The 27,784-nt window shown below is 36.9% G+C and overlaps 1 protein-coding gene across 7 annotated transcripts in view; it reads left to right on the top strand.

Moving 5' to 3' along the window:
• LOC135210252 (balbiani ring protein 3-like) overlaps positions 1-27,784 on the top strand; it is a 524,789-nt gene that overhangs the window by 481,917 nt on the left and 15,088 nt on the right. For 4 of the 7 annotated variants that reach the window (XM_064243101.1, XM_064243100.1, XM_064243103.1 and 1 more), the window contains 18 exons: positions 747-962; positions 10,179-10,382; positions 12,897-13,118; positions 13,571-13,765; positions 14,161-14,320; positions 14,864-15,011; positions 15,168-15,429; positions 16,108-16,263; positions 16,797-17,005; positions 17,741-17,963; positions 18,257-18,379; positions 20,663-20,889; positions 21,333-21,534; positions 22,232-22,468; positions 22,842-23,074; positions 23,278-23,446; positions 25,847-25,906; positions 26,748-26,903. In XM_064243101.1, coding sequence (XP_064099171.1) covers positions 747-962; positions 10,179-10,382; positions 12,897-13,118; positions 13,571-13,765; positions 14,161-14,320; positions 14,864-15,011; positions 15,168-15,429; positions 16,108-16,263; positions 16,797-17,005; positions 17,741-17,963; positions 18,257-18,379; positions 20,663-20,889; positions 21,333-21,534; positions 22,232-22,468; positions 22,842-23,074; positions 23,278-23,446; positions 25,847-25,906; positions 26,748-26,903 — 3,402 coding nt within the window. The remainder of the gene's footprint in view (positions 1-746; positions 963-10,178; positions 10,383-12,896; positions 13,119-13,570; positions 13,766-14,160; positions 14,321-14,863; positions 15,012-15,167; positions 15,430-16,107; positions 16,264-16,796; positions 17,006-17,740; positions 17,964-18,256; positions 18,380-20,662; positions 20,890-21,332; positions 21,535-22,231; positions 22,469-22,841; positions 23,075-23,277; positions 23,447-25,846; positions 25,907-26,747; positions 26,904-27,784) is intronic. The other 3 variants (XM_064243104.1, XM_064243105.1, XM_064243106.1) reach the window with 2 other exon arrangements.

Consider the following 27,784-nt stretch of genomic DNA (forward strand, 5'->3'; position numbering starts at 1 on the left):
TGCATTGGAGAGATAAATAGTTGTATATAACCATTGTGCAGTGAAATTAAGCTGGTTTCTTTAGAAAGGTAACCAGTGTGCATTGAAATTAAATTAGTTTTTTTCTGAGAGAGAGAGCGAACGTGATGAGGTTGACATCACATTTTACAATTATTTCATCATTCCTTTTATTTCAATCTTCAATTATCCTTAAAGTTTTCCAAAAGCAGTATTTGGACTTACTGAATCATTTGCTACCTCAACAGAATAAAACATTTATTTTTACTCTGAAATCACTTAAGAATTATTTTGACAATATTTTAATGATTTTCTACCGGAACAAATCAAACTTTTTTTTTCCTTTTTAGTCAGAAATCTAATGATTTTCTTTTTCTTTTTAGTCAGAAATTTAATAATTTTCTACCTGAACAAATAAAACATTTTTTTTTTTTTAGTCAGAAATCTAATGATTTTCTACCGGAACAAATAATCTTTTTTTCTTTTTAGTCAGAAATCTAATGATTTTCACCTGAACAAATAAAACATTTTTTTCTTTTTAGTCAGAAATCTAATGAGTTTCTACCGGAACAAATTTTTTTCATTTTAGTCAGAAATCTAATGATTTTCTACCGGAACAAATAATTATTTTTTCTTTTTAGTCAGAAATCGTGTGCCATTTATATCATCATTAACCTTGTGTTTCTACTGGCAAGGAAACAAGACTTATGACGCGTTCCATAACCCCGACCCTTTCCCTTCTTTCTCAGCCTGCCTGCAACAGAGAATGATCGCCGAGCTGCTGATCGTCACCGAACGGGAGGGAAAAGGATACGTTCCCCAGTGCCGAGAGGAGGACGGCCTCTACACGGCTCGTCAGTGCTCCAGGAATGGCCTCATCTGCTGGTGTGTTGACCCCGAGGGCAATAAATTGTCGAGGACGCTCGGGGCAGCCCACGAGGTCGACTGTAGCAAGGCTGACAAGGGTGAGTGTCAGCAGTTTGTCCTTTTCTCTCTCACTCTTTCTCTCTCTTTCGCGTGTTCTCAATTTTTTTATTAGTTTCACGTTATTCCCGTTTTCTTTCGTCTTGCGTGTTTGATATCTCTATGCTTTTATGTATCTCTCTCTCTCCCATGCGTTCCTTTTTTCTTGCGTTTTTACCCGTTTTTATCCATGACCCCCCCCCTTTTAGTTTTTGCTTAAATCCTAGATTTACGTGCTCCCCCTCTCTGCCCCCCTCTCTCTCCCTCCCCCTCTCTCTCTCTCCTCTCCCCTCTCTCTCTCTCTCTCTCTCTCGCTTGTTTTCATTTTATTTTCATTAGTTTTGTGTTATTCCCATTTTCTTTCGTCTTGCGTGTTTGACATCTCTCTCTCTCTCTCTCTCTCTCTCTCTCTCTCTCTCTCTCTCTCTCTCTCATTTTATATTCATTAGTTTCACGAATGTTCCTGTTTTTTTCTTTCGTCTTGTGTGTTTGATCTCTCTCTCTCTCTCTCTCTCTCTCTCTCTCTCTCTCTGGCCTCGTAGTTTTCATAGCCAATCATAGATGGTCGCGTTGTTTAAAATCCAGTGTACCTCTGAGTGGTCAGACGACTGTTGTGAGTCGTAGCTTGAGAGAGAGAGAGAGAGAGAGAGAGAGAGAGAGAGAGAGAGAGAGAGAGAGAGAGAGAGAGAGAGAGAGAGAGATCTAGACGTGTGTGTTCATTGCACTGTCAAAATTTATACCATTAAAACAGGATGACCTCGACGAGGTAATCCCCATCCCACGGGTGGTGAAACCATCCATAAGATATTCATAAGATTTTACCTTCAAGGATGAAGATTTTTTTTTTTTTTTTTTTTTTTAAGGAAAAAACAATTTTGTATTTGAGAGAAAGACGTTGTTGCAGAGCGGGGAGGGATCGAGGGCGAAGGTAGAGAGAGAGAGAGACCTGCAAAATGAAATGAAGGGAAAAAAAAAAAAAAAAAAAAAAAAAAAAAAAAAAAAAAAAAAGGGGAAAAGAGGATAAAATGGAAAGAGGAATTATTCCCTTCCCGATAGTGAGTTTGACGTCAACAACTTTTTATGTGTTTTCTCTCCGAATCTGCTTAGCGAAAGTTGCCCTGTAAGGGGAGGAGGCCTCGTTCGTTGCCACTGCTGCTGCTTCGTCTCTTGTGGGAGCCGGGGGGGTGGGGGGGTTGGGGGTTTGGGGGGGGGGGGTGGGGGGAAGGTTTTATCATCGGCAGCGGCAATTCGCCTTTGCTACTGTCAGAGCTTTGCGTTTTCTATTTATTTATTTATTTTGTTTGTAAACATTTCTGGGAATAGATATATTTCGTTCTTGTCCTCTAATAACCTTTCTGATGAGATATATTTCGTTCTTTTCCTATAATAACATTTCTGAATAAATATATTTCGTTCTTTTCCTCTAATAACATTTTTGAATTGATATATTTCTTTCTTTTCCTCTAATAACATTTCTGAATAGATATATTTCGGCATTTTCCTCTGATAACCTTTTTGAGTAGATATATTTTGTTTTTCCCTCTAATAACATTTCTGAACAGATATATTTCGTTATTTTATTTTAATAACATTTCTGAATAGATATAGTTCGTTATTTTATTTTAATAACATTTCTGAACAGATATATTTCGGTCTTTTCCTCTAATAACCTTTCTGAATAAATATATTTCGTACTTTTCCTTTATTAACATTTCTGAGTAGATATATTTCGTTCTTTTCCTATAATAACATTTCTGAATAGATATATTTCGTTCTTTTCCTCTGATAACCTTTCTGAGTAGATATATTTCGTTCTATTCCTCTAATAACATTTCTGGAAATAGATATATTTCGTTCTTTACCCATAACCTTTTTGAATAGATATATATTTCGTTCTTCGCCCGTAACATATTCTGTCATTGCTTGATTGAATGCCCTGCCCTCTCACCTTGCTTTGCAAGCAAGTGCGTGTATATTTCTCCCAGGACCGGCGCGATAGATTGGCCTGGGAAACTTGTTAAAAACTGTACGAAAACGTAAGACATTTTTCAGGCAGGGCTGCTGCTGCAGTAGTCTTTAGTTACGTCTCCCTTTCCGTTTCAGAATGTTCTGGAGGTTTCTGATTTAGTGCCAAAGTTTAAGATGCGTTCGCATGTTCGAGGGGATGTCTCATGTTTTAACAGGGACTCATAGTTTGTTGATGTTTTTATTTATTTATTTTTTGTGATTTTCAGTAAAATATTGAGGCCTTGATATTGTCTTAGTAGCTGCTTTTTTTTTTACTGGGGTGGGGGAGATGCGATTTTTAGTAAAATACTTTAATTAGATTATGTATTCGTGTATATATATGTGTATATATATATATATATATATATATATATATATATATATATATATATATATATATATATATATATATGTCTGTGCACATGTATATACGGGTATATATGCATGTGTATATAAATAAATATATATATATGTGTGTGTGTGAGTGTATATATGTATATGATTATATATATATATAAATATATATATATATATATATATAGATATTATATATATAATAATATATATATATTATATATATATATAGTTAGATAGATGAATAGATATGGATATCAGAGAGAGAGAGAGAGAGAGAGAGAGAGAGAGAGAGAGACGAGAAGAGAGAGAGAGAGAGAGAGTCTTCAGAAAAACATTTGCGCTTTTTCGTCGCATGAAACCCCCCCGCACCCCCCCCCACAACCCCCGACATTCAAATATAATTCATACTGAAATTCGAGAACTGACAGAAACTAAAGATTTAACAAAGAGAAATCGGTTTCAAAAGCAGCGACTCTAACAGAAACCACAAACACAGTGAAGAGGTAATATACTGTGGTATTCATACGTCAATTATGTCCTATTAAAGCTAAAAAAGAAAATGATGTGACTGCGCTAACGAGGAGGTACTGAGCAAATTAGAGAAGTCGAGAGGTAATGGGGATTTTGATAAATACCCAAAATCTCCGGGCCGGGCATCGCTCGATGAGCAATTAAGTCACTAATCAGAAACCATTGGCCTCTGATCAATTATTGATTAGGCGGCCCCTTCCTCCTCCTCCTCCTCCTCCTCCACCACCACCATCTGCTCCCCATACCGTTAATGGGTTGAATATATGACGGTTAATAACGGATACTTTATGCCACAGAGTATCATTGAATTGGCGAAGATACTATGTATGCTTGTTTCATTTCTTTTTCGTAAAAATGTATTGTGTGTTTATTTGTGCTGTGTCCCATTACGCACAAATATATGTGTATGTATGTGTGCGTATGTGTATGTATGTATGTATGTATGTCTATTTATGTATGTATGTATGTATGTATATGGAGCTCAAGGCTTTGTAGTGACAAGCGTACCCAAAAAAGAGCAATGAATTCGAGAAGTTAAGAGAGTATTTTAGCTATTACAATTCCACATGCATCTGGTAAAACGACCAGTAGATTCTACATATATATATGTGTGTGTGTGTATATGTGTATAATAATTTAATGAAACGTGTATTTTATTGATTCTTCAGGCACAATTAGGAAGTTTTTTACACAGTGCTTTCATACAGCACTTGTGTGAGTGGACTGACGTACGTAAATACATGCCGAAGTTTGCAAATGAATTAGTTTTAAGTTAAACGTATAATTAAAAGTCTATATAATCACAACCAGTCTCAAGCAACTCACCTGCTGCAAGACATCCATAAAATTGTGGAGCAGTCTTTACCTTAAAGTAAGAAATGAACAATGAGTTAATTCCTCCCTATTGCTTGGAACCGATAGCAACCGAATTGAAAAGAATTCAGTATAACCGAAGTGCTAATCCAGTTCTACTGTAGGTGGGCGTTGAGAGTCTCTCTCTCTCTCTCTCTCTCTCTGGTTCGTTTCAGTTCAGCGACTCCCTGTACCCTTGTAACAAAGAAAGGGACCAGCAGAGACGTGTGGAAACAAGAAAATCTGGAACGTGAGAGAAAATGTGATAGCGCAGGAGAATAACAACAATCTCTCTCTCTCTCTCTCTCTCTCTCTCTCTCTCTCTCTCTCTCTCTCTCTCTCTCTCCTTGCCTACAGCCTTCCTCAAAAAAAGCATGGTTATAAAGTCAAGATCTCTCTCTCTCTCTCTCTCTCTCTCTCTCTCTCTCTCTCTCTCTCTCTCTCTCTCTCCTTGTCTATGGCCTTCTTGAAAAATAAAAAAAATGTGTATAAAATAATATGCTCTCTCTCTCTCTCTCCTCTCTCTCAATCTCCATTCTCTCTCTCTCGGATCATCTCTCTCTCTCCCCTTGCCCATGTCCTTTCAAAAAAAAACATGGCAAGAAAGAGAGAGAGAGAGAGAGAGGAGAGAGAGAGAAGTAAAATAAAAACCAACGCTAACAATGATAGGACGCAGCTTTGTATAGCAGTGGGAGAGCGTCATGAAGATTTCCAAACAGGTCGGCGCTGGCCAAAGAGAAGACACTTTTACAAAGGGGGGTGGGGGAGGTTGGGGGGAGGGGGGAGGGGGGAGGGGCGAGAATGTAGGAGAGGATCTGTGTCCGCTTTAACGCAAGGTCTGAACCGTTCCACTCTGTCTTCCCCTTTTTTGCCAAGTGGGGAAGGGGGGGTCTGAGGGGACAAAAATTCCGACGTGATTTCAAGACCAATTCTTGAGTGGTAGAAAGTATCCCCTCGAAAGGAAGAGAGAGAGAGAGAGAGAGACAGAGAGAGAGAGAGAGAGAGAGAGAGAGAAGAGAGAGAGAGAGAGAAGATCATGACTCCTTTTATTTAGTGATAGAAGACAATTGGAAGATGGCTCGACCCGTCACAAAGTCAAGTCGACCCAACCCTGAAATTTAGGGAGGAGTGGGTCCATTTGTCAAGTATATATACATCAATACACAAAACAAGGCTCTCTCTCTCTCTCTCTCTCTCTCTCTCTCTCTCTCTCTCTCTCTCTCTGTCTTGTCATTTTTTCTACCACACAATTTTCACGTGGCATTAAGAGGTATTTATAGTATATATATAATATATATATAATATATATATATATATATATATATAGTATGTTATTTTTACACACACACAGATACATACACGCATACACCTACACCTAGCCAAGGTCTGAAACGTTATAATAATAACTTGCGAAGTTGCGTTAAGCATGAAAGCTCAAAAGATTAATTTCGCTCCGCAACAAATTAGTGTCATGCGTTGTTGAGGAACTTTTCTCGTTAAGGAAATTTTTCCCCCGAAATAAAGAGAAGAAAGAGGAAAATTCTGTATCATCATCATCCTCACTCTCTCTCTCTCTCTCTCTCTCTCTCTTCTCCTCTCTCTCTCTCTCTCTCTTTCACAGATTTCCCCATTTAATTAGCCCAGTCTTGAACAGGAATAGCTATTCTCTCTCTCAATGTATAATCTAGTTGTTTAGTAGGTATGGCTAATCTCTCTCTCTCTCTCTCTCTCTCTCTCTCTCTCTCTCAGATTTCCCAATGCATAATCCAGTTCTTTAGCAGATATGGCTAATATATATCTCTCTTTCTCTCTCTCAGATTTCCCAGCGTATAAATATGAATAGCTGATCTCTCTCTCTCTCTCTCTCTCTCTCTCTCTCTCTCTCTCTCTCTCTCACACACAGATTTCCCAATGTATAATTCAGTTCTTTAGCAGGTATAGCTAATATCTCTCTCTCTCTCTCTCTCTCTCTCTCTCTCTCTCTCTCTCGATCAGATTTCCCAGCGAATAAACATGAATGGCTAACCTCTCTCTCTCTCTCTCTCTCTCTCTCTCTCTCTCTCTCTCTCCGTCAGTGATTTGACTGCATGAAGTGCCACCCTCGCCTCGTCTTTCTTCCTGGCGGATGCCATAAAAATCACTTGTATAAATCATCATCCATTATGGTCTCCCCCCCGGCTAATTCGTCAACCCTTCATTTAAAGCTCTCAAGCTCATCACAAAAAGTTAAAAGTTGCTGCTGGTTAGACCATCTGAACATCCCACGCACATCAGAGAGAGAGAGAGAGAGAGAGAGAGAGAGAAGAGCCATTCGTGCTAAAGAATTTATTTGTACATTGGGAAATTCGAGAGAGGGAGAGAGAGAGAGAGAGAGAGAGAGAGAGAGAGATTAGCCATTCGTGCTAAAGAATCGACTTATACAGAGAGAGAGAGAGAGAGAGGAGAGAGAGAGAGCGCGCGTTCATTTTAAGAAATTATTCATATCCTCTCTAATAAGGCGATGTAACTATTAAGCATACTATGTAACCGATGTATCAATAGTCTGTGATGTAGTGTGTTTTTCCCACAAACGGTAATTTTATAAGAGGACAAGAACTTAAAATGGAAAATATCACTGCTATTAAGTCTCTCTCTCTCTCTCTCTCTCTCTCTCTCTCTCTCTCTCTCTCTCTCTCTCTCTCTCTCTCTCTCTCTCTCCACGTCCCCTTCGTTACACCACGGTTCCATAATCATGTAATGGACACTACCCCAACTTTAGACGGGAAAAACTTAAATTAAAACTTATCGATCCTAGCTTTGTCACTGGCTCCGTGAGGAGACAGACAGACGATTGAAAAGAGAATTAGCTGAAGACAAAATAAAAAAAAATATTTATGTATAACGGAGTGAAAAACAGAATCGTTACAGTTCTCCTAAAGTACAGTTTCAGTATGCTCTAATTTCTGGGTGGTTCAAATTTCATTGTCACTTTCTCTGTGTATGTGTTTATCAAAAATTCATAGATGAAAAATTTTGCTACTTTCGTTATCACTTTCTGTATGTGCATATAAAAAATCATAGATGAATAAGTATGCTACTTTCATTATCACTTTCTGTGTTACATAGCAAAAAATTGTTAGATGAATAAGTATGCTATTTTCGTTTCGTTATCACTTTCTATATGTGTATATAAAAATACATAGATGAATAAGTACGCTACTTTCATTATCACTTTCTGTATGTGATATAAAAAAGTCATAGATGAATAAGTATGCTACTTTCGTTATCACTTTCTATATATGTATATGAAATATTAATAGACGAATAAGTACGCTACTTTCATTATCACTTTCTGTATGTGAAATGAAAAATTCATAGATGAATTAGTGTCAATTTCATTGTCGCATTCTTTCTGTATGTGTATGAATGTCCCCTGTGCATTTTACGTATACAAGTACGCTTCGTTTTGACCTACTACAATGTTTCATGGAGAAACTTTGGACCTGATTTGAAGATCTGCCTTCTGAAAGCACTGGGCGAACTAAGCAAGCAAACGGGAAGGAAGAAAGCTATGGCCAGGCAATGCCTACGACGTGTCTCTCCTCTCTGGGAAAGATTAAAACCTTTTGCACTAAGGAGACGCCTTCCCGGAAAAGCAATTCTGCTAAAAGCAGAGAAGGAGCAGAAGAAGGGTGGAATGTGTTTGTGTGTGTGTGTATATATATATATATATATATATATATATATATATATATATATATATATATATATATTTTTATATATATATATATATATATATATATATATATATATATATACATATATATATATATATATATATATATATATATATATATATATATATATATATATATATATATATATGATATAATTTATATCTATCTATATATAATATATATATATATATATATATATATATATATATATATATATAGATATGATTATCATATATATATATATATATATATATATATATATATATATATATATATATATATATATATATATATATAAATGAGAGAATAATAGCACCCTTTTCTCTCCTCATTCGCGCGGTGTGGGGCAAAAGAATGTAATTGAAAAAGTTGCGTTTATGGTCGTTTTCCAGTCGTGATTCCGAACGAGGGCGAACGCGTCCATCTTTCGGTTGCGTTCACTTGGTTGGGGAGATGGCGGCGTTCATTAGGTAATTTCATGGCTCCTGCTTTTAAAAAAGAAAAAGAAAACCGGGGCGCGCATTTCTCTCGCGAGTCTAACTGGTAAACTGGCATGCAAGAACATCAGTTCAATTCCCTGCCAGGGGCGAGTTCTTCCTATTGGTCTCCGAGGGTAATTTTTTTTGGGGGGGGGGGCAGGGGCGGGGGGGCGCCATTCGAGAATTTATTATGAGCCATTTGTATGTTAATTTCTCGAGGGGGGCCACCTCCGGCCGAAGGCTGTTTTATTCACATGAGCTTTAACGTCCCGTTTTCTATGTTGTTTGAACTGGGGAGAAGTTTCTCAGCTGACCGTTGGCGATACGTGATTGTTTATGGGCGCGAGTTTACGTTTTGTTATTGCTTTTATTTTATGTTCACGTGCCATGGCTCAGGAATTTTTATTTCCCTGATTGTTCTCCATCCTGCATTACTTTCCAATTCCAGAATTGTGTCTAAGATGATCATCGTTTTCCCGTAGTTTATTTTCAGTTCTTAATTAATATCCTCCCAGATGTTGTTATCCGAGAAATTGGAGTGATTTTAATTATACGTTTCAATGCCAACGTTGTTTCCTGCCATGCATTTAGGGAAAACTTGGCTGATTTTAAGTTAGCCTTCTACCACCTCAGTTTCTTGCTTAGAAATCACAATTCCCTCTTATTAAAACAATATTTCACAGACTTGTAATTAATATGAACGAAACTATTGCAAAGCAAATCGTAAACTTCTGCATTCAGAAATTGACGTAAAAGTAAATTTTGACTTCAGATATTGACGTAAGTAAATTTTGACTTCAGATATTGACGTAAGTAAATTTTGACTTCAGATATTGACGTAAGTAAATTTTGACTTCAGATATTGACGTAAGTAAATTTTGACTTCAGAACTTGAAGTAAAAGTCAATTTTGAATTCAGAAACTGACGTAAAAGTAGATTTTGACTTCAGAAATTGACGTAAAAGTAAATTTTGACTTCAGAAACTGATGTAAGAGTTCATTTTTACTTCAGAAACTGATGCAAACGTCAACTTCCGACTTCAGAACCTGACGTAAAAGTAAATTTTGACATCAGAAATTGACTTAAGTAAATTTTGAATTCAGAAATTGACGTAAAAGTAAATTTTGGATTCAGAGCTTGACGTGAAAGTAAATTTTGACTTCAGAAACTGATGCAAACGACAACTTTTGAATTCAGAACTAGACGCAAAAACCAGAAACCTTAGGAGACTCTCTTAACCTCAAGCTTCTCTCTCCATCTCCTCCACGCCCACAGTCGTCGCTCAGTCCCGGAAGGCGTGTGCGGACGAGGTTCTCTGCTCCACCATCTGCGAGTACGGGTATCAGGTCAGCGAAGATGGCTGCCCCACCTGCGACTGCGACGACCCGTGCCAGGAACTCACCTGCCCCGTCAACTCCACCTGCGTCATGAGGTCCAACTCGGACTGCGACGGGCATGGATGCTCAGCTACGCCTATGTGTAAGTCTTTGTGATTTTTTTTTTTTTTTTTTTTTTTTTTTTTTTTTTTTTTTTTTTTTTGGTGGTGGTGTGGTGTTTTTTTTTGGGTGGTCTTTTTTTTTTTTTTTTTTTTTTTTTTTTTTTTTTTTTTTTTTTTTTTTTTTTTAAGGTTTTTTAAAAAAAAAAAGACGCCTAACAGTACTATTCCGCGGCGGCTTAGACTATGGCAGTTGCGGTTTTCTATGCAGTTTTACCTCCTGAGCAAGAATTTTAAGTAATATATATTTGGACGACTGTAATTAACCCCCAGGGGCCAGTACTAAACACGGCAAAATACATTGGACGCCCCAATCCCTAGTGGATGTCGTATCCGCGGTTACGTTCCTTGCAGTCCTTGCGGAACTATTCTGTAGAATTACCTTTATTTAGATTTTATGGGTCTCAAGCTGAGAAGCCAAGCAGCAAGCACTGGGGACACTTTTGGCCATCCAGTGCTCTAGTCATTGAAGAGAGATCCAGAAAACATTAGGGATTGGGTGCGTCAAAATGTATTTCGCCGTGTTTAGGACTAACCCCTGAAGGTTAATTACAATTGACCCAAGAAAATAACGGTAAAACCATAATAAGCAACCCGAATACTTGAGGAAACTGTAATTTCCAAAGAAATACCCGACGCGGGAGTTATTACCTAGATCTACCAAATAAAGGAGATGAAGTACAAGTATCTAAGATGAATCTGTGTGGAAATCCACTCATTGCATGCAATGTTATATAATATATAGCTTGAGAGGTTGGGCAGCAAGGTTGAAAGAAAGAAGAAACTAAAAACTTTATGCTTCTAGAGACCGAAGGGAGGCTTCGACAACCCTTTAGTAATGTCTTCTTCTTCAGTGTAGTATCATGATTGGTGCAATGACGGTACCACCCCAAACGGGGTATTATTACCGTTTGGTTTGTTTATGGTCTTTGTTGCAGGCTACTTTGCAGTAGCTTGTAGTCACAGTAGTGGGTGAGTTATAGAGTGTGTTTACACGTAAGAAGGAAGTGGATAACAGTAATCATCAGTGACTTGAATAATAATTGCTCTGACACATGTGTCAAGACTGTATGCACAATGTGCATTCTCATTCATTCTTGCTTAAACTTTAACTCGAGAAATACGCCGTCTTGGTTAAAATCACTCAGTTAATATTGCCTGTTTAGTCGCCGAGTCATGTTTACGTAACACGCGATAGTTTGTTACATTTTAGAAATTATCTAAAAATATCATTCATCCAGGATCATCCTATACGAAATTAATCGATTATAGATGGATGATATGGCCAGTGAGAAGTAATTGCGCTGATGGAAAATATATGATCATCGATATTTTCAGTTTACGAAGTCGGCTGTCTCGTGAGTCGATAGTTGAAAGGTTAAAAACTGGCCATGCGGCATTTTAACTATCAAGTTTATCCAGTTTGCGATTCATACCACTGGTAAAGTTACGTAATTTGGGAGACCAAATTTGTGTCATTTGGTGCTGTGTGTGGTTTGCAGATTAAAATATGGTTGCTGTGTAACCGATGTTCAAAATACGATTTATTTGTTACTCGTATTTTTTTTTTCTGCGATATTTTGCACTTCGTTCCTTATTCAAATTAGGATAATCTGAATCTGTCGTGTTAATTTAGTTTCCTGCTCTTATCAACTTCCGTTGCTATTTTGTGTGTCGTCACAAAATGGCTCTCTCTCTCTCTCTCTCTCTCTCTCTCTCTCTCTCTCTCTCGTTTCCTAAAAAGAATATTTTCGTAGTTTACAAAGTAAAGGTGCATTTTTGTACAGTTCATTAAATTCCTCGGTGAAAATATATCTCTCTCTCTCTCTCTCTCTCTCTCTCTCTCTCTCTCTCTCTCTCTCTCTCTCATAATTTTGAATGATGCCGTCATATTTCACTGTCAAAGGCAGCAGAATCCCCCCCCCCCCCCCCCCCCTCCCCCTCCCGCTACTTTGCTCCTTTTTCATCTCCTCTTATGGAGGATCACAACTCGGTATATTACGAATCCGGAAAAGATGCTAGCATCAGCTGTCTATACCGAGTTCATAAAAGAGCTCGGTTTTATCGAAGTTTCCCCCGATTCCATTCCAGCTCTTGTTCCCAATTCAGCGATAATTCAAGAAATCTCGTGAAGGAGATATCCGATATCATTTCCCCAGATGCCAGGACCCACTGTGACGGTTTCCTGCGAGATGCCGACCCTCCTCTGGTTTAACCCATTTAGTACCTTCGGTAGGGGGTGGTGTGGTGCGCCGTCAGTGCACCTCACGTCGGGCACTGTAGACACTACTTGAGGGGTCGTTAAAGCGTCAAAAAAATTTTTTTTAGAATACCTGTGTTTTCTTCATTTTATATTCTCCATTATTTCATTTCCAGTATCTCTCCATATGGATTTGTTTTCTTCATTTTTGTATTCTCCATTATTTCACTTCCAGTATCTCTCCAGATGGCTTTTTAAATGTAAGTCATTTATAGTTTCATGCTTCCACTCTGCCCAGGTCTGTCCAACGATTCAGACGAGTTAATGGTGCCCACGACTGCAGCCACTCCAACCCCGACACCTTCACCCATTTGCCCCAACGGCCTGACTCCATTCACCGTCGGGGGCATCGTAGCCACCTGTGATAATGAAGATGCCACGTGCCCCTCCGATTACATGTGTACTCCTCCTAATAACCCAGGGGGCAAGCCTGCATGTTGCCCTGTGGTTGACATTGTTGGTAAGGAACTTGTTCCCAAGTTTCGTGGAAATAAATGGAATTATCTTTTTAATTTTTTTTTTATTGGGAAGGTTTATATTCATTATTTTTATCAACTTGCATGTCAAAGAGGAGCCGTTTATTTTAAGGGAGGGCTTGATTTAACATTTAAGAACATTTATATTGAAAGGCCAGATGTTTTAATGGAAAATCTCTGATGGATCATTTTAATATTAATAGTAATGGCACCTGTTTTTCATTGCTGTTTTATAAAGCACAGTCTTATTATGGTTAGCATTTTATTTTTTATTTATATACACAATACGCTGACAGTTCAGAGTGTTTGAAATTTGAAAATTGATTTCAGGAATTTCCTCAGAAAAATATAATTATCGACAACAGGCGTACATTGCCAGGAGCACTGATGAAATCATTCATTGTCATCCAGTAACTCATTCCTTTGGCACTTGCAGAAGCGACCAAACCAGGACAGTGTCCATTTGTACGATCGGCCACCGAGGACGTGTGCAGCGGACAGCGATGCTCGTCGGACAAAGAATGCAGTGGAAACTTGAAGTGCTGTGTAGTCCCTGCCTGTGGGCCCTCTTGCATTGCTCCCCAGACGCAGAATTTGTCACTTGACCAGGACCTCCTTCAGGGACCTACAAGTATGGAGAAAAACTTATCATCTGTTGTCTGCTGTGCTTTGTTCAGCTCATTCTCCTTATACACCTCAACTCTTAAGCTTTCCTATTCACGTCCTTTTGGCCAGATTTGAGTTTATATGATTATACTGAAAGCTATCAAAATGTCAATAAGGAATTACTCTCCCTGAAATACAACCCAGTGACTTGAAATTAAAGCTTCAATACATACTGTGATATCAATGCAGTGTTTGAAATTACTGTAATAATACTCCTTTTTTTTTTTATCCGTACGTATTGCTTCTATTTAAAATTGACACTTGACTTACAATTTAGATGTAAGGCCTAATTTCAAGTCGTCATGCCTCTCACAATTTAGATGCTTTGAATTGAAAAGTTGCAAATGCTCTTACTTTCAGTGTGTGAATACCTTCGTGACCTTGTTGAACTGGAGGGAGTGACTTTAGCTGTGCCAAAACCATCTTGTGATCCAAATGGTGCCTATGAACAGGTTCAGTGCAATGTTCTTGGTCAGTGCTGGTGTGTGGATGACTTTGGCACTGAGATTCCTGGCACCAAGTAAGTATTGGGGAATTTCGGACTCCAAGGAAATATTACTTTTACGTATCTTGATTTTGGTACCAATCTACCTGTAGCAGCAGATATTCTTCTATTGCTTATTTCAGTTTCTATCCAGTTGCTCTGTTACTCAACAGCATGCTAAACTTTTAACTGTTTTGGGAATGTATACCAGATGAAATGATGAAAGGGCAAGAAGACTATCGAGATTTTAGTAGTCGACAGATGTACATGCAATGAAATAGCAAACCCCTTTCAGTGAATGAGTATCTCAGGTTCATGTAGACTTATAACTCAAGATATACTGAAAATAGTGGATTTGTGAAAAAACAACTTAAGATTTTTGTTGTATAACACAACTTTATTATTTTACCTTTATTTTTGTTCAGATGCCAAATTCCTATGTGTGCCTGTGTACCTTACTAATAGTAATACTGTATTGAACTTGTTGCTTACAAAACAAAATTCTTTTTGAGTTAGTGTAGTGATTTTATTAGTTTGTTTGAATTCAAAGTAAATTTATTGCCTTTCTATTGTCCTCAGAGCCTCTTCAAGAGAACTTGTAGCTTGTGATAGAGTACGTGCAGCTCTGACATGTGGCGAGATGTTGTGCCGTCTTGGATGTGACTATGGCTTCATCCTTGACCCTGATACTGCTTGTCCTCTGTGCCAGTGCCGAGATCCTTGTCAGGTTTGTACTAGACAGCAGTTTTATATGACTAGAAACTAATAGTAATTGTTCAGGTGCCTCTTAGTACTAAGTATAGTAACTTTGAAATAATATTGATCTAATATATTGAATTAAAATATTTCTGTAATCAGTAATCATGGTCGTTTTTACCAACAGAGTGTCGCATGCCCCACCAGTCATGTCTGTCAGATGGTGGACATACCATGTGTAGATGGAGTTTGCCCTGCCATTCCTCAGTGCGTTCTTGTGATAGAGCCACAGGCTGCTCCTTTGTGTCCTGTTGGAGAGCCCTACACCCTTCCAGAAACAAATGCCACGTTAGCCTGCAGCCCAAGGGCAAGAGCTCTGGAATGCCCTGAAACGTACTCCTGCTATGCTGACGAGAGCACTATTGAGGGAGTCTGTTGCCCAAGTCCAAGTAAGTAAATTGGAATGAGTCAGTCTTCTACAGAATTTTGAATTGAATAATCGAAAAGAAGCATTTCCCTGATTATTTGTCTTGGCAGAACATCACTTTACCATATTTTCTTTGATGTGGCTAAATGCTCTGCAGACACTCGCTCTTCAAGTAGATTTTAGGTTATACAGACACCACCCTACTGACAACAGAGTTATTTTCAGTACGGCTGTATGTATGTCGAATTCTTAATAGTACGTTGGTTACTGTACTCCTCACACCTATTTAGTACAGTATGATATAAAGTCAGTACAGTAGGTACTGTAAGTTTTTTCAACCTAAAACGCAATTCACTGTACATACAGTATAATATATTTTATACAATAGGCACTTGGAACAAAATTTGAACTTGGGGGTGGCAAAGGAGAGGCTCCCATTTGTTTGTATCCCAGTATGTTTATAAGTTGGATGTTCGTATGTAGGGTGGTGTGTCGATATTACATGTGACAATATATTGTAATGAATACAAGAGGACTAAAGTATTTGTAGTCTTTTTTTCACCTGATTAATATTTAGTTCTGCATGTCCCTGCAACTTTAACAGTACAGTTCAATTTATTTTCAGTAATTTTTACAGTTTGATGTGATTTCTGATAATTGAACGACAGCATATCTAATCAGAAAATATCTTTCTCAATAGGAAAGAAAGAAAAACCAGGCCAGTGTCCTTTCCTTGTACCATCAATGAGTGGAAGCTGTGATCTTGAGTGTTCAGATGATTCTCACTGTGCTGGTGACAATAAATGCTGCAGCAATGGTTGTGGTACTCAATGCCTGCAGCCAATTAAAATGACAGGTAGTGTAGAGACCTGTGTACTGTACCATTTTTTTTTTGGTTGCTCTGTAGTGGTTAAAATTTTATTTTTGTAATTTTAGTCTATTTCTGATCTAGCACCAAGAAGAAATTCTTAAATATCATGTAGATAACTGATGTCTTGAATTTTCATCATTTTTGGAGAATCTTGTGACACTTTTATTCAGTTCCATTTTATTGCCTGGCATCATTATATATTGCACAAAGGCACTACATTTTTGTAGTACATTAAAATTGAAAACTAATATTAGTCTCCAAGGGCCTGTTGTAAATTTGTAACTTGTTACAGCTTATGTTTTTTCAGTGGTCCATTATTGTTATTAGTTTTGAGTATATCATGAACAAACAGCAATATTTCAACTTTAAATGTATTTGTCAGGTGATTTTGACTTTGGAATTTTATAACTCGCTCAGTTTTAGGTGCCAGACACTTTAAATCTATTACAATTAAAATACAGTCTCCTCTGAGCTTGAGAGTTATCACAGTAACTAATTTTCAAACTTTCTCCCAACAGCCTGTGAACATCAACGCACTTTGCTGGAACACAGAGCCAGAGAAGCAGGTATATCTTCTGGTCGAGTATATCTTCCTCAGTGCGATGAAACTGGTGCATTCCTCCCTACACAGTGTCACCCTGCAACTCTTACATGTTGGTGTGTCGATACACAAGGTTTAGAAGTACCAGGCACACGTGTAAGTCAGCCTGCACACCCCAACTGCCAGGTGAGTTACATCAGAATAATGTAAAACTAAGAAATCTTGGCTTTCTGTGGTTTTTGTAGTTATATTTTATTCTCTGTAGAGGGTGGAAAGACGAAAAATAATTTTCTGTATCATTAGTCAGTACTTTTGGATAGTTTATTTGCAGTTCTCTATTAATTGTAGTTTGTTTCTTTATTATCTGGAAATACTGCTACTCTTTTGTTTTCTCACTTCCTAATTGGAATTTGTAAGTGTTTAGGTACGTGAGGATTTTTGTTGTTGTAGTATGTAATACTTTAGTATTTTGCTAAAGAATGCATTATTTCAGTACAGTAGTATTAAGTTAAATTTGTAAGCATATACTGTAGTATTTTGATTTCCTTGGTCCACATGGTATATTATCTTGGGGTTACTGTTTCTGTGTGCCATCTGTAGCACACTGTAGATGATAAAGGCACTAAAGGATCTTTACAGTGCACTTTACCTATTGTTATTTATCCATTACATTTGATCTTTTTCCAAGGCAGTTTCATCAGTAATAGTGTTCTCTAATTTTCCATACTTATTTAAGAGCATATCATTCAAACAAAAGCCCCATGAGAATTTCCAGATGTGGCACAGTTTCCCCATTAAACTATTGATTAAGAATAGAATTCAAGTATATGTGTTTCATAAACAATCTAACACATTTTTATTCCCATCTGGTATGTAATGATTTTTAGAAGAGCTAAATTGAGATTATTGGTTGTCTTGCAGGAGCCACTTGTGTGCCCAGCTATGAATTGTGATCTTGCCTGCTTACATGGATATCGTCTAGACGATTCTGGATGCCCAGTTTGTGCCTGCCGTGACCCATGTGAAGAAGTGACATGTGCAACACCTCTAGAAGAATGTCGCATTGTCCATGTTGCTTGTGTTGATGAACCGTGTCCACCTTTGCCTGTGTGTCTGCCAAAGCTGGAAAATCCCTGCCCACATGGTATGTTGCATAGAAAGACATTTTTTTTATTTAGATATACAGCACATGCAGAAAAAATGTGTCCAAATATGCCAAGACATGTAATTTTCATTTGTTTGATGTATGTAAGAAAAGTTTTGAGATTTTATCAGTCTTCCATGTTTCTTGTACTCTACTTTGTCCATTTAGGCTCCAAAACTCCAGTGATGAGTTAATGCATGAAGTGTACAAGAGTTCTACACATTTATTGCGATTTTTCCTGGAGCCTAAACATTTTTCTTGTACTGAATAATCAGTTTTTGTTTAACCCCTAGGTTCACCCTTGAGGACAAATGAGAGCGTGGTCGAGTGTGGACCAGAAGGAAACACTTGCCCCTCTAGCCACAAATGTCACCTCTCTCCACTTGGAGAATATGCCTTGTGTTGCCCCAAAGCTCGTAAGTGTTACTTGTCTGCAAATATACATCTTGTTTTAGTTGATTTACTTCTTTAAAGAGCTGCAGTTAGAATCTTTAGTATTTATTAGACAAGTGTTGTAAAGATTAAATGATCTTTATATATTGTACAGTAAACTGTTAAAATATCTTTGAAGTATGGTACAGTAGTACCTCGAGATAAGAAATTAATCCGTTCCAAGGCGCCCTTCGTATCATGAGTTTTTCGTATCTTGGACCACATTTTACATGTAAAATGGCTAATCCGTTCCAAGCCCTCCAAAATCACCCCAGTAAATTTCATAATAAAGCTAAATTGACCTATAAACAATGAAATACTACAACAATTTGGACCATTCAATACCTAAATTAATAACAAAATGCAAAATAACCTGTAAATAAAGTGTATTAGTGTACATGGTATACAAGAAATACTGTACGTAAAATATGGAAGCTTACCTTTCGAGTGAGGCTATCTCCGAAAGTGGCGACAGAGGATGAGGACAAACGGCAGATACGTACACTTAACTTTACGAAACACATAAAAAAATGTCAGAAAAACAAACTAAACTTTACAAAACACATTAACAAAACTGTAACACTTAACTTTACAAAAAACTTAAAATAAAATTTATTTTGTCTTTTTTTTATTTTTACATTTCTTTTTACTTTTTTATACTTTACGTAATTTCAATTTCTTCACCACCGAATGGATGCCAGTCCGTTTACGGAATTTTTCGAACCACCCATAAGAAGCCTTGAACTCTGGGGTTGCCGTTGATGTCCCCTCTCCGCCGTCGTCTTCGGCTTGGGCAATCAAATCGCCGAAAATAGCGCTGGCCTTCTGGCAGATTGCCGTCTCGGTTATCGTATCGCCATTGATTTCTTTGTCCTCAATCCATACAAGAAGCTATTTTGTTGGACAAAATAGTCACGCCCTTGGAAGGTGTAGCTGCTTTGATGGCTTCCTGCTTCTTAAGGATGGTGCCTATCGTCGACGGATTTCGGCCGTATTCCTTAGCGATCACACTCAACCGCAAGCCAGCTTCATACTTTTTTATTATCTCCATTTTTGTCTCCATAGAAAGCATTCTCTTCTTTCTGTGAACTTCAGCAACTTTCTTGGGACCCATGACTATAATGTACATAATTACGTTATGTAGTACGTATACTAATTAGGTTCTCACACAACACGATAAAGTAGCACAACGAAATCACAAACGAATTTATGTTACTAAACAAAATCGTTGGACCGAACGAATGCCGCATCCGTATGATAAAGATGTTGGTACGAAGAGGCCGAGATAGGTACGCCACCACATACGTATAAGATGCATGATGGGAGGGATGCTGTCCAATAGGAGAGAAGGATCTCATGGCGGTGACTAGCATCAGGAACCAATGGGAGAGCAGGAGGATGGTGGCGAGTCTACTAGTACTAAGATGGCGGCGCGCGGCGCGAGTTTCAAAATTGTTATCTGGGCGAATCTTGGACTTTCAGAAACCTTTTGTATCTTGAAAACTTTTCGTATGTAGAGCCGTTAAATTTTTCGCATTGGCTCTCATATCTCGAGTTTTTCGTAAGTTGGGCCTTTCGTATCTCGAGGTACCACTGTATATTATAGTAGTTATCTGGTTTAAAAGTCAAGCCATTGTGCAGTGGGAAATGATAATAATGAAAATAGTAATAGTAATAATAATACTCTAATAATAACAATGATGATACTCTGATAATAATAATAATAAATAATAACTTGTACTTTGTATAGTACACTTTGTGGGACTTTCCATTTAAGGATGCACAAAATGTATCATCCTGATGATGATATTTTTACCACAGTAATATTTTTAACCATATAACCTAGTTGATGTGGTTTCAGAATTAATAGAAAAGATGTAGAAATGCAAAGAGCTGTTACTGTTTTGACAGTGCGCATGGGTATGATTTCACTTAAATTTGTGTTCTGATCTCAATACAATCTTGTATCTTGATTACATATGAGCATTTGTTTATAAAGGGTCCAACCAAGGAGTTTTGGGAGCCATATATTTTTCTATCTTTAATCAAACATTTTATTACATTAAATACTTAACTGCTCAATTATGATCTGCTAGAATTAGCTGTAATTTCAAGTTTGTTGTATTAATTTTGAAATGTATCTAGCCTTTTTCAATTAAATAAACATATTTTATTATTAACTGGAAAGAAGTCTTCCACCTCCTTCATCTTGAACAGTATGTAATATACTACGCAAACTAATACATATAATACATTTTATCTTCCAGGTGAAGTATGCTATGAACCAAAGGACTCAGGATATTGTGAAGGGGCCATCAAACGTTGGTACTTCAACAGGGAATCTAATCGATGTGAAACTTTCCGGTTTGGAGGCTGTGGTGGAAATCTCAACAACTTTGAGACAGAGGAGGAATGTCTTGCCACATGTCCTTTGCTCACAACTTGTGAAAAAATGAGAGAAGTTAATTTAAGGAATGTTGAAAAAGTTAAAAAGGTGAGATGTCATTTCTTGAGGTTGTCCTTTTCATACAAATGAGTTCCATTCTGAGAGCTCATTTGTAAGTAAGTTTGTAAGTCTAGCAAAGGTAGTCTAAGCATCCAGCATTTTTGTTGTCTGTTGCCTATGGCACTATGCAGTAATAAAGCTTTCTGTTAAGATAGTTCAGTCTCTGTACGTACATAGTTATAGCAAACAAAAATCTTTAATCTTTCCTTGAAAAAGTGGTAGTGAAATGCTTAAAATATATGTATCCCACATATTGTGCAGGCATAAAAGATTGTAAGTTGAAAGCTTGTATGTAGAGGACCACCTGATGATGATAAGGCAAGAAAGATTAGTATAGAAATGAAGTATCGACAGAAGTTGTAATAAGAATCATTAACTAGTGATTGTAAAAGATATTAGAGGGATTTGTGCATCAAATGATCCTTTTTCAGATTACCTTCATTCCTAAATGTGAGAAAACATCTGGAGCATGGCTTCCTGAACAATGCCTTGAAGAACTTGGCGTCTGTTGGTGCGTTACACCTCAGGGTGACCAAGTTCCTGGGTCTCTAACTCGGGGAGCTCCTCAATGTCAGGGCACCTCCAGGTCTGCGAGAAAGATGAACTTTGATCCAAGTACACCCACTAATATGAGTAAGTATGATTCTAGGGCAGTCTATGTCTATGTTCGTTTATGTGGAAATTTACAATGGTTTTCACTTGTTGTAGTGTCATTTTATATGTTTTTGTATGATTCTGTTTGACATAGTGCCCTAACAACTTTTGCAACATATTTTCTGATTACTAAATGCTAGGTAAAATATTTGTATTTAATGATTATGAAAAGCAAAACACAGTGTGTACGTATATTGCATCAATATCTACTCTAGTTAAAGTGTAGTCTGTAAAGTGCATACAGTTATGCTTTCAAATCAAGTTTTGCCCATCCTTTACTTAAAATATTTCAGAATATTACCGTAAATTCTCTCTTCTGCACTCTTAATAAAGAGTAAAGTAGACAGCTCGGATTGCAGTTAAAATTTTTGAGGGATGGAAATATTATTTTTCAAAATGAATAAACATTCATGTGAAACAAGTCTCAATTGGAATTAACATTCAATGCAAACTTCATAGGAGCAGAATGTTTGAATGAAAAAAACAGAAAATAGAGTAGAAAATGACAAATGAATAACAATGGAAGCAAGCTAAACACACATACAGTAAATAGAAGTCATAAAAGTTAAGGCAGTAGTACAGGGTATTTTAAATTTAAAAGTAATGGAACTGGTAATACTACCCAGAAAAAAATAAAAGCTTTACACCATTGCTAAAATTTGCCTATTATTTTCAGTTTGTGAACCTGGCCAAACTGTACACGTGTGTGATAAGAACTTGTGTGAGAACCAGGTCTGTTTCTCACACCCCCATGCTGTGTGCCGAGTTAATCCTTGTGGAGGGTGTGCTGTGCAATTTGTAGATGAATTTAATTCTCCAGTGAATTGTGAAGTAGGACTGACTGAGTGCCAGAGAGAACTCCAGCGTGTTCTTAATTCACCATTGTTCACTAGGCCCCCTGTGACTTTCAGTGGTAAAGTATTCTGATTAGATTAGTAGTTCTGATGTAATTGAAGTATGAATTTTTGCTTTTTTTGAGTGCATGTTTATGAATAAGGGGCTTTAGAAGACTGGTTAATAAGGAGCTACAAGAAAGTCGAAGTAGTGATTAAGAGCTAGTATTAGTTAAGACACATAATTTGGAAATGTGCCCTAGGCATGTATCTCTGGAATAGAAGTTTTTGAATAATTCAAATGAGTGATTAAGAATTTCTTAAATTTTCCATAATGTAATTACCTCATATTGAGAAAACTAGAGTAAAAATGGTATAATCAGGCAAACTTTTTGTTGAATCTATAAAAGAAGATTTGGTGTATGGTCATCCTCATTCTAAAATGGTTTTCAGGTGGTCGACCCTTCACAGTGGCACATGTTGACAGTCAAGTTCACCACGATGTAGACCTCTTCCGAAATGTTGATGTATATCATGCTGTGCCCTTGGATCAAGAAGCTGTGGAATCTCAGGGCATGCGAAAGAGCCGTCAGTTTACCATTGACAAAAATGGGGATCTTACTGTCTCCGGTGATGTTGTAGAGGAGGCTCAAATACATGCCAGATCTGCACGTGCACTACCACAGGTAAGTTTAGGTAGTGTAGACCTGCTTGTCATGTATTCTACAATGTAATAATTCAAACTTTTATATTTCAATATTTTTATACATCAATGCTAGTATATAATGTTTCCTGACGTATTCATAATTTTACATAACTAGTTAAACAGAAATATATTTTGAGGTTGATTTTGTAAACTATAAGAGGTTAAAAATTTTTTAAATCCTAGGAAGGTGCACCAGTCTCTCCTTTAGCTGAATCAACTCTAGTAGATCCGGAGGACCTTGCAAGGAGACTAAAAAGTTCAGTTGATGCATCTTCTGAAGTGTATCCCAGCTTGGATAAATTTTCCTCTAGACTTATCCTTGAAGATTCTTTTGAGCCAATCCCTACTGAAGGTATTGTTTATGTTGAAGGATGTTTTGCTTACACTGAATAGACTAGTCTCTCTTGTATACATTTATGGTATCTACAAAGTAAGCAGCACAAATGTAATAAGGTGTGAATCCTCATTTACCAAGTTGCTGTTGTAATGCAGTACTATCCATCCAGGGTCTGTATTGCTCACACTGTGTTTATTGGTTATCCTTATTGTAAGGATATTAATACTAAGCATGTTTACAGTTTGCACCATAAATTAGGGAAATTAAGTTAATTGGTCAGATGATCCTTGAGGATGCTATTTTCATAATTTCAACATACACACACACATGAGGTCCTCAGAAAATTTTCAGGGCAAATGTGTTATGTTAAGGACTTATCATGGCAGGTTTAATTCTTCTGACATGGAATACTTAGTGTATATATTGCATCTTGATACTCTTTAGTCATTACCACAGTGTTTTCATCTTATGTAAGTACACTAGTTTTTGTTGGCATGTTGCAAGGCAAGAAATATTTATTGCTTTTGTCATATTTGAGACATATTTTGCACAACATGGATATATGCGCCAATTTTTCTATTGAGAAGGGACAAACTTTAAATGGTTGATGATATAACTCTAATTATAATAATTAATAATATGATAATGTCATTAACCAAACGGTGGTCACTAACTTTAAAATCTCATTTGGAAGTTGAAGCTTATTGCAGGCTTCCTGCATAATTTAATAACTTGATACAGTCTTTTAAACAAATGAATAACTTGATAGTCTTTTAAACGGAAATGTTAGAGAGGAAATTCTCTTTAAAGCCTGTGATCCAAGGGAATGAACATATGCCAATTTTCACCCTTGCTGTGGGTGCCTTGTGTAATTTGTTATAAAAATTCTTTAAAACAATTTTCATGATGGAAGTGAAGTGTTTGTTAGAACAGGTGAGCAGGAAAGTGACTGGATTGGTGTAAAAATGAGTTTATGTACAAGGATGTGTTATGTTTCCCTGGCATAAGTTATTCCCAAGGTATAGGGTAGTCATTTCAACATTAAGTGATATTTGTGGTCTAATAATCAGTGTGAGAACTGTTTGTGTTGAATAAGCACGACAGACATACATGATTGTTCTTGAAGATTCCCACCGCATATGTAGCAGTTGGGCTGATAATGTTTTGAACCCATATATTATAAAGTCCTTTCTTCTCTCTTCCCTTGGTTCATTAGGGGAACCTGAAGCAAATAATTTTAGGTATATGTAGATATATACATATATGACATCCAAAATTTGAAATAAGAACTGATCCCATAGCATAGCAGTGGTAATTATCTGGTGCTTATTTAAATGCCACACGTCTACTCACAACACTGGTAAATGTAGTAGTGCTGTATACTAGTTTCTTGGATTTTCCCTGATTTCTCCTCTACTTTTGCACAGGTTCCCATTATGGGTTTTAAGAGTTTGTTCTGGCATCTATCAGTATCTTTCAGGGTATTTTGAGTAGTATTCAAGTTTTTGTTCCTTAAATATTCTTGTGTGTTGTTTTGTTTATTTTGTCCATCAGTGCATTTGGATATGTATTGAAGTTTTTAGTTTAGGTAAAAATTCAGAAAACAAAAAAAAATCCATAGACATAAACACTAATCTCACCTAAATGTAATTATTGGTAGCTTGAATGTTGCACATATTTTGCATGACTGTTAGTCCCAATTTAAGCCCTCACTGTGGTACAGCATTTAAAAAACGTATTATCCTTTCTGAGAATTGGGTAGTGATACATTATACAGTCCCCATTGATAGTAAATGCAGTACAGTTGTACTATGTTTTGTGTGACTGCCTTACTTTTAATTAGCGTTGAATGGCAAGTCTTGTACTACAACAATTCCTTGTGGGAATTTTTCCTTAGGTCTTCAAAATTTTCAGTTCACTTGAGGCTATCCGATTGAACATAAATTTTAACTCGGTGGTCTGAATAAACTATTTAATAAAAAGGAAAAATGCTAGTATTTATTAGACTAGAAGTATTTGTTACTTTTGTTATAGGTCTGTCTTTTGATGGTTCAGAATTTTAACTCAAAGTGTTTCAGATGCAACCATTATGTCTAACTGCACAAATTTCACTTAACTTTTTTTATAAAAGTATTGACGAGCGACCAATTCTTGAGACGTGCAGTTAACCATTTTCAGTGATGTATTTCAGAAGGGGACTGGTATCAATTTTTCCTATCGTATGTATGTTTTAGTGATAAGCCTAGCATCTTTGCATCTCTAGAAAAGCTAAGCACTTTCCATCACCATACTGATAAGCAAATCACAGCAAATGCACTGAAATAGAATTAAGGTTTTATCCATATCTTTACTTGTTACTGAGCCTGGAATTGCATGCCTTCAGTAACACCAAGTAACCTCGGTTATTTTTTTCAGATTTCTCACTTGAGACAATTCCTATTCAACAAAGTGACTCAAAGACAGTGAAAAAAATAGGTAAATAGAACCAAACCTTTAAACCTTTTGTTGCTGTCATGGGAAGTAATAAAGTAACAAAGTGGAAAGTATTGTTAACTGACTGACAATCTTTTATGTATTAGGACATCAAATACAGTACATTTCATTTGATAGTATCGATAGCTGTATGGAATTGCTTTTCTTAGTACAGAAAGTTTGATCATTTTGTCTTATTAATATAGACTGATTAATTTATTTTTCTTAAGTCTTTGACTATTGAATTTTATAAAGAGACATTGTACAGACCACAAACAAAACTTAGTGTATGAACAGTTATCTGACTTTTGTATGTTAGCATTTGGGAAAGTGTCCCCAAGAACTGCACTCGTACTGTGATGTGCATGATACAATTAAGTTATTACCACTTACTGCACATCTGAAGAAAGTACACATTTCATTTTGTGATCGCTATAACTGTTGTGTTTTCTTAGATAACATACTCTTTTATTATTTCTAAAAGAGTAATGTTACCACCATATTTTCAGAACCTATAACTTGCCCAAAATATATGTTTTTAAGTAAGAGGCTAATATTTGAGCAAGACTACGTTAAAAAAGTCAACAAAATAAAGAGTTTAAAGGGCACCGAAGAAAAGCACCTCTTCAAACCACGTGGTGTGCCACTCACAATGCACTGTTAATGGCATCCCCTTTTAAGTTGGATGGGTTGTATTGAAGGAGTCTTCGTAAGATACTGTATGGAATTACAAGGAAATGTATTCTTTTATTCACTTTGCAGTACTGTATGCTGGCAAAAGCGTATGCTATCACAATCTTGTTTAATCACAAAGTAATATCCACATGCATGATTTGTTATGTAGATTTGCTGCCCAAGCCTGGTACATGCCCAAGCCCGCCATCAGATGTGTCGTTGTTAACCTGTATACCAAGTCGAGACTGCATGTATGATTCTCACTGTGAAGGTTCTAAGAAGTGTTGCTACAATGGTTGTGGATCGTATTGTGTCCAACCCCAAGGTAAGGCTTCTGAATGTAACACATCAGAGGTGTATTATTGAAAATGAATGATGTACACTATAGACTGTTTTCAACTTACAATCATTGTAAAGGAGGGCTGCTTAAATCAAGAGTTATTGTTCAAATTTTAAACAGTTGCCTCAAAGTTTATCATTTTGATACAAGGCAAGGATTTGTATTTAAGAAGTAAGAATTTGTATCATTTTGTGGTTTTTACATGCAGAAATGGGCTTAAGTAGCCTTGCACTTAAGCCAGAAGTATTTGCTAGATATCTTGAATTCATGATGGAAGAAAATTCGGATTTTTTAAATGGCAGGAGAAACTCGTCCCATAGAGTTGACCACCTTGTGTCTTCTAACCTGCTCCCAAGCAGATGAAGAAGCAGCTCTATCATGTACAGTTTGCCTCTAAGCTGTGAACCCCACATAGGTTTTATCACAGTAAGACATGATTTTTTATTCACCAATGTCCTTGGGAATTGATGTTTAACATTAACTACCACTTAATCATGGAATTGGGATAGCTGAGAACAAAATGGCTGGTACTTGTTGGGTCCTGTGGTACCAGTTGAAGCCTCCAAAGAATATGGTGTTCATTTGAAAGAAGTAGTAGCAGAATGCAGTAGAAAATAGTACAGAAAGAAGAGATTAGTTATTAGAAAAGAAAGGATAGATTAACAAACTAATCAATACATAATGTAATTAAATTATTAAAATATTAAAATACAAGAAAAATGGCTTTAGGGCAGTAATGCATTACATCTTCCCCTGAACTGCACAACATCCTCAAGGAAACTGCTTCACAATCTAACAGTGTGATGAGTATAGGACCTCTAGAACTTAAGTTCAACAGCAAGGCACATTTACTGCATATTGGTGCT

Source organism: Macrobrachium nipponense, chromosome 39 (genome assembly GCF_015104395.2).
Source record: "Macrobrachium nipponense isolate FS-2020 chromosome 39, ASM1510439v2, whole genome shotgun sequence".
Classification (NCBI taxonomy): Eukaryota; Metazoa; Arthropoda; class Malacostraca; order Decapoda; family Palaemonidae; genus Macrobrachium; species Macrobrachium nipponense.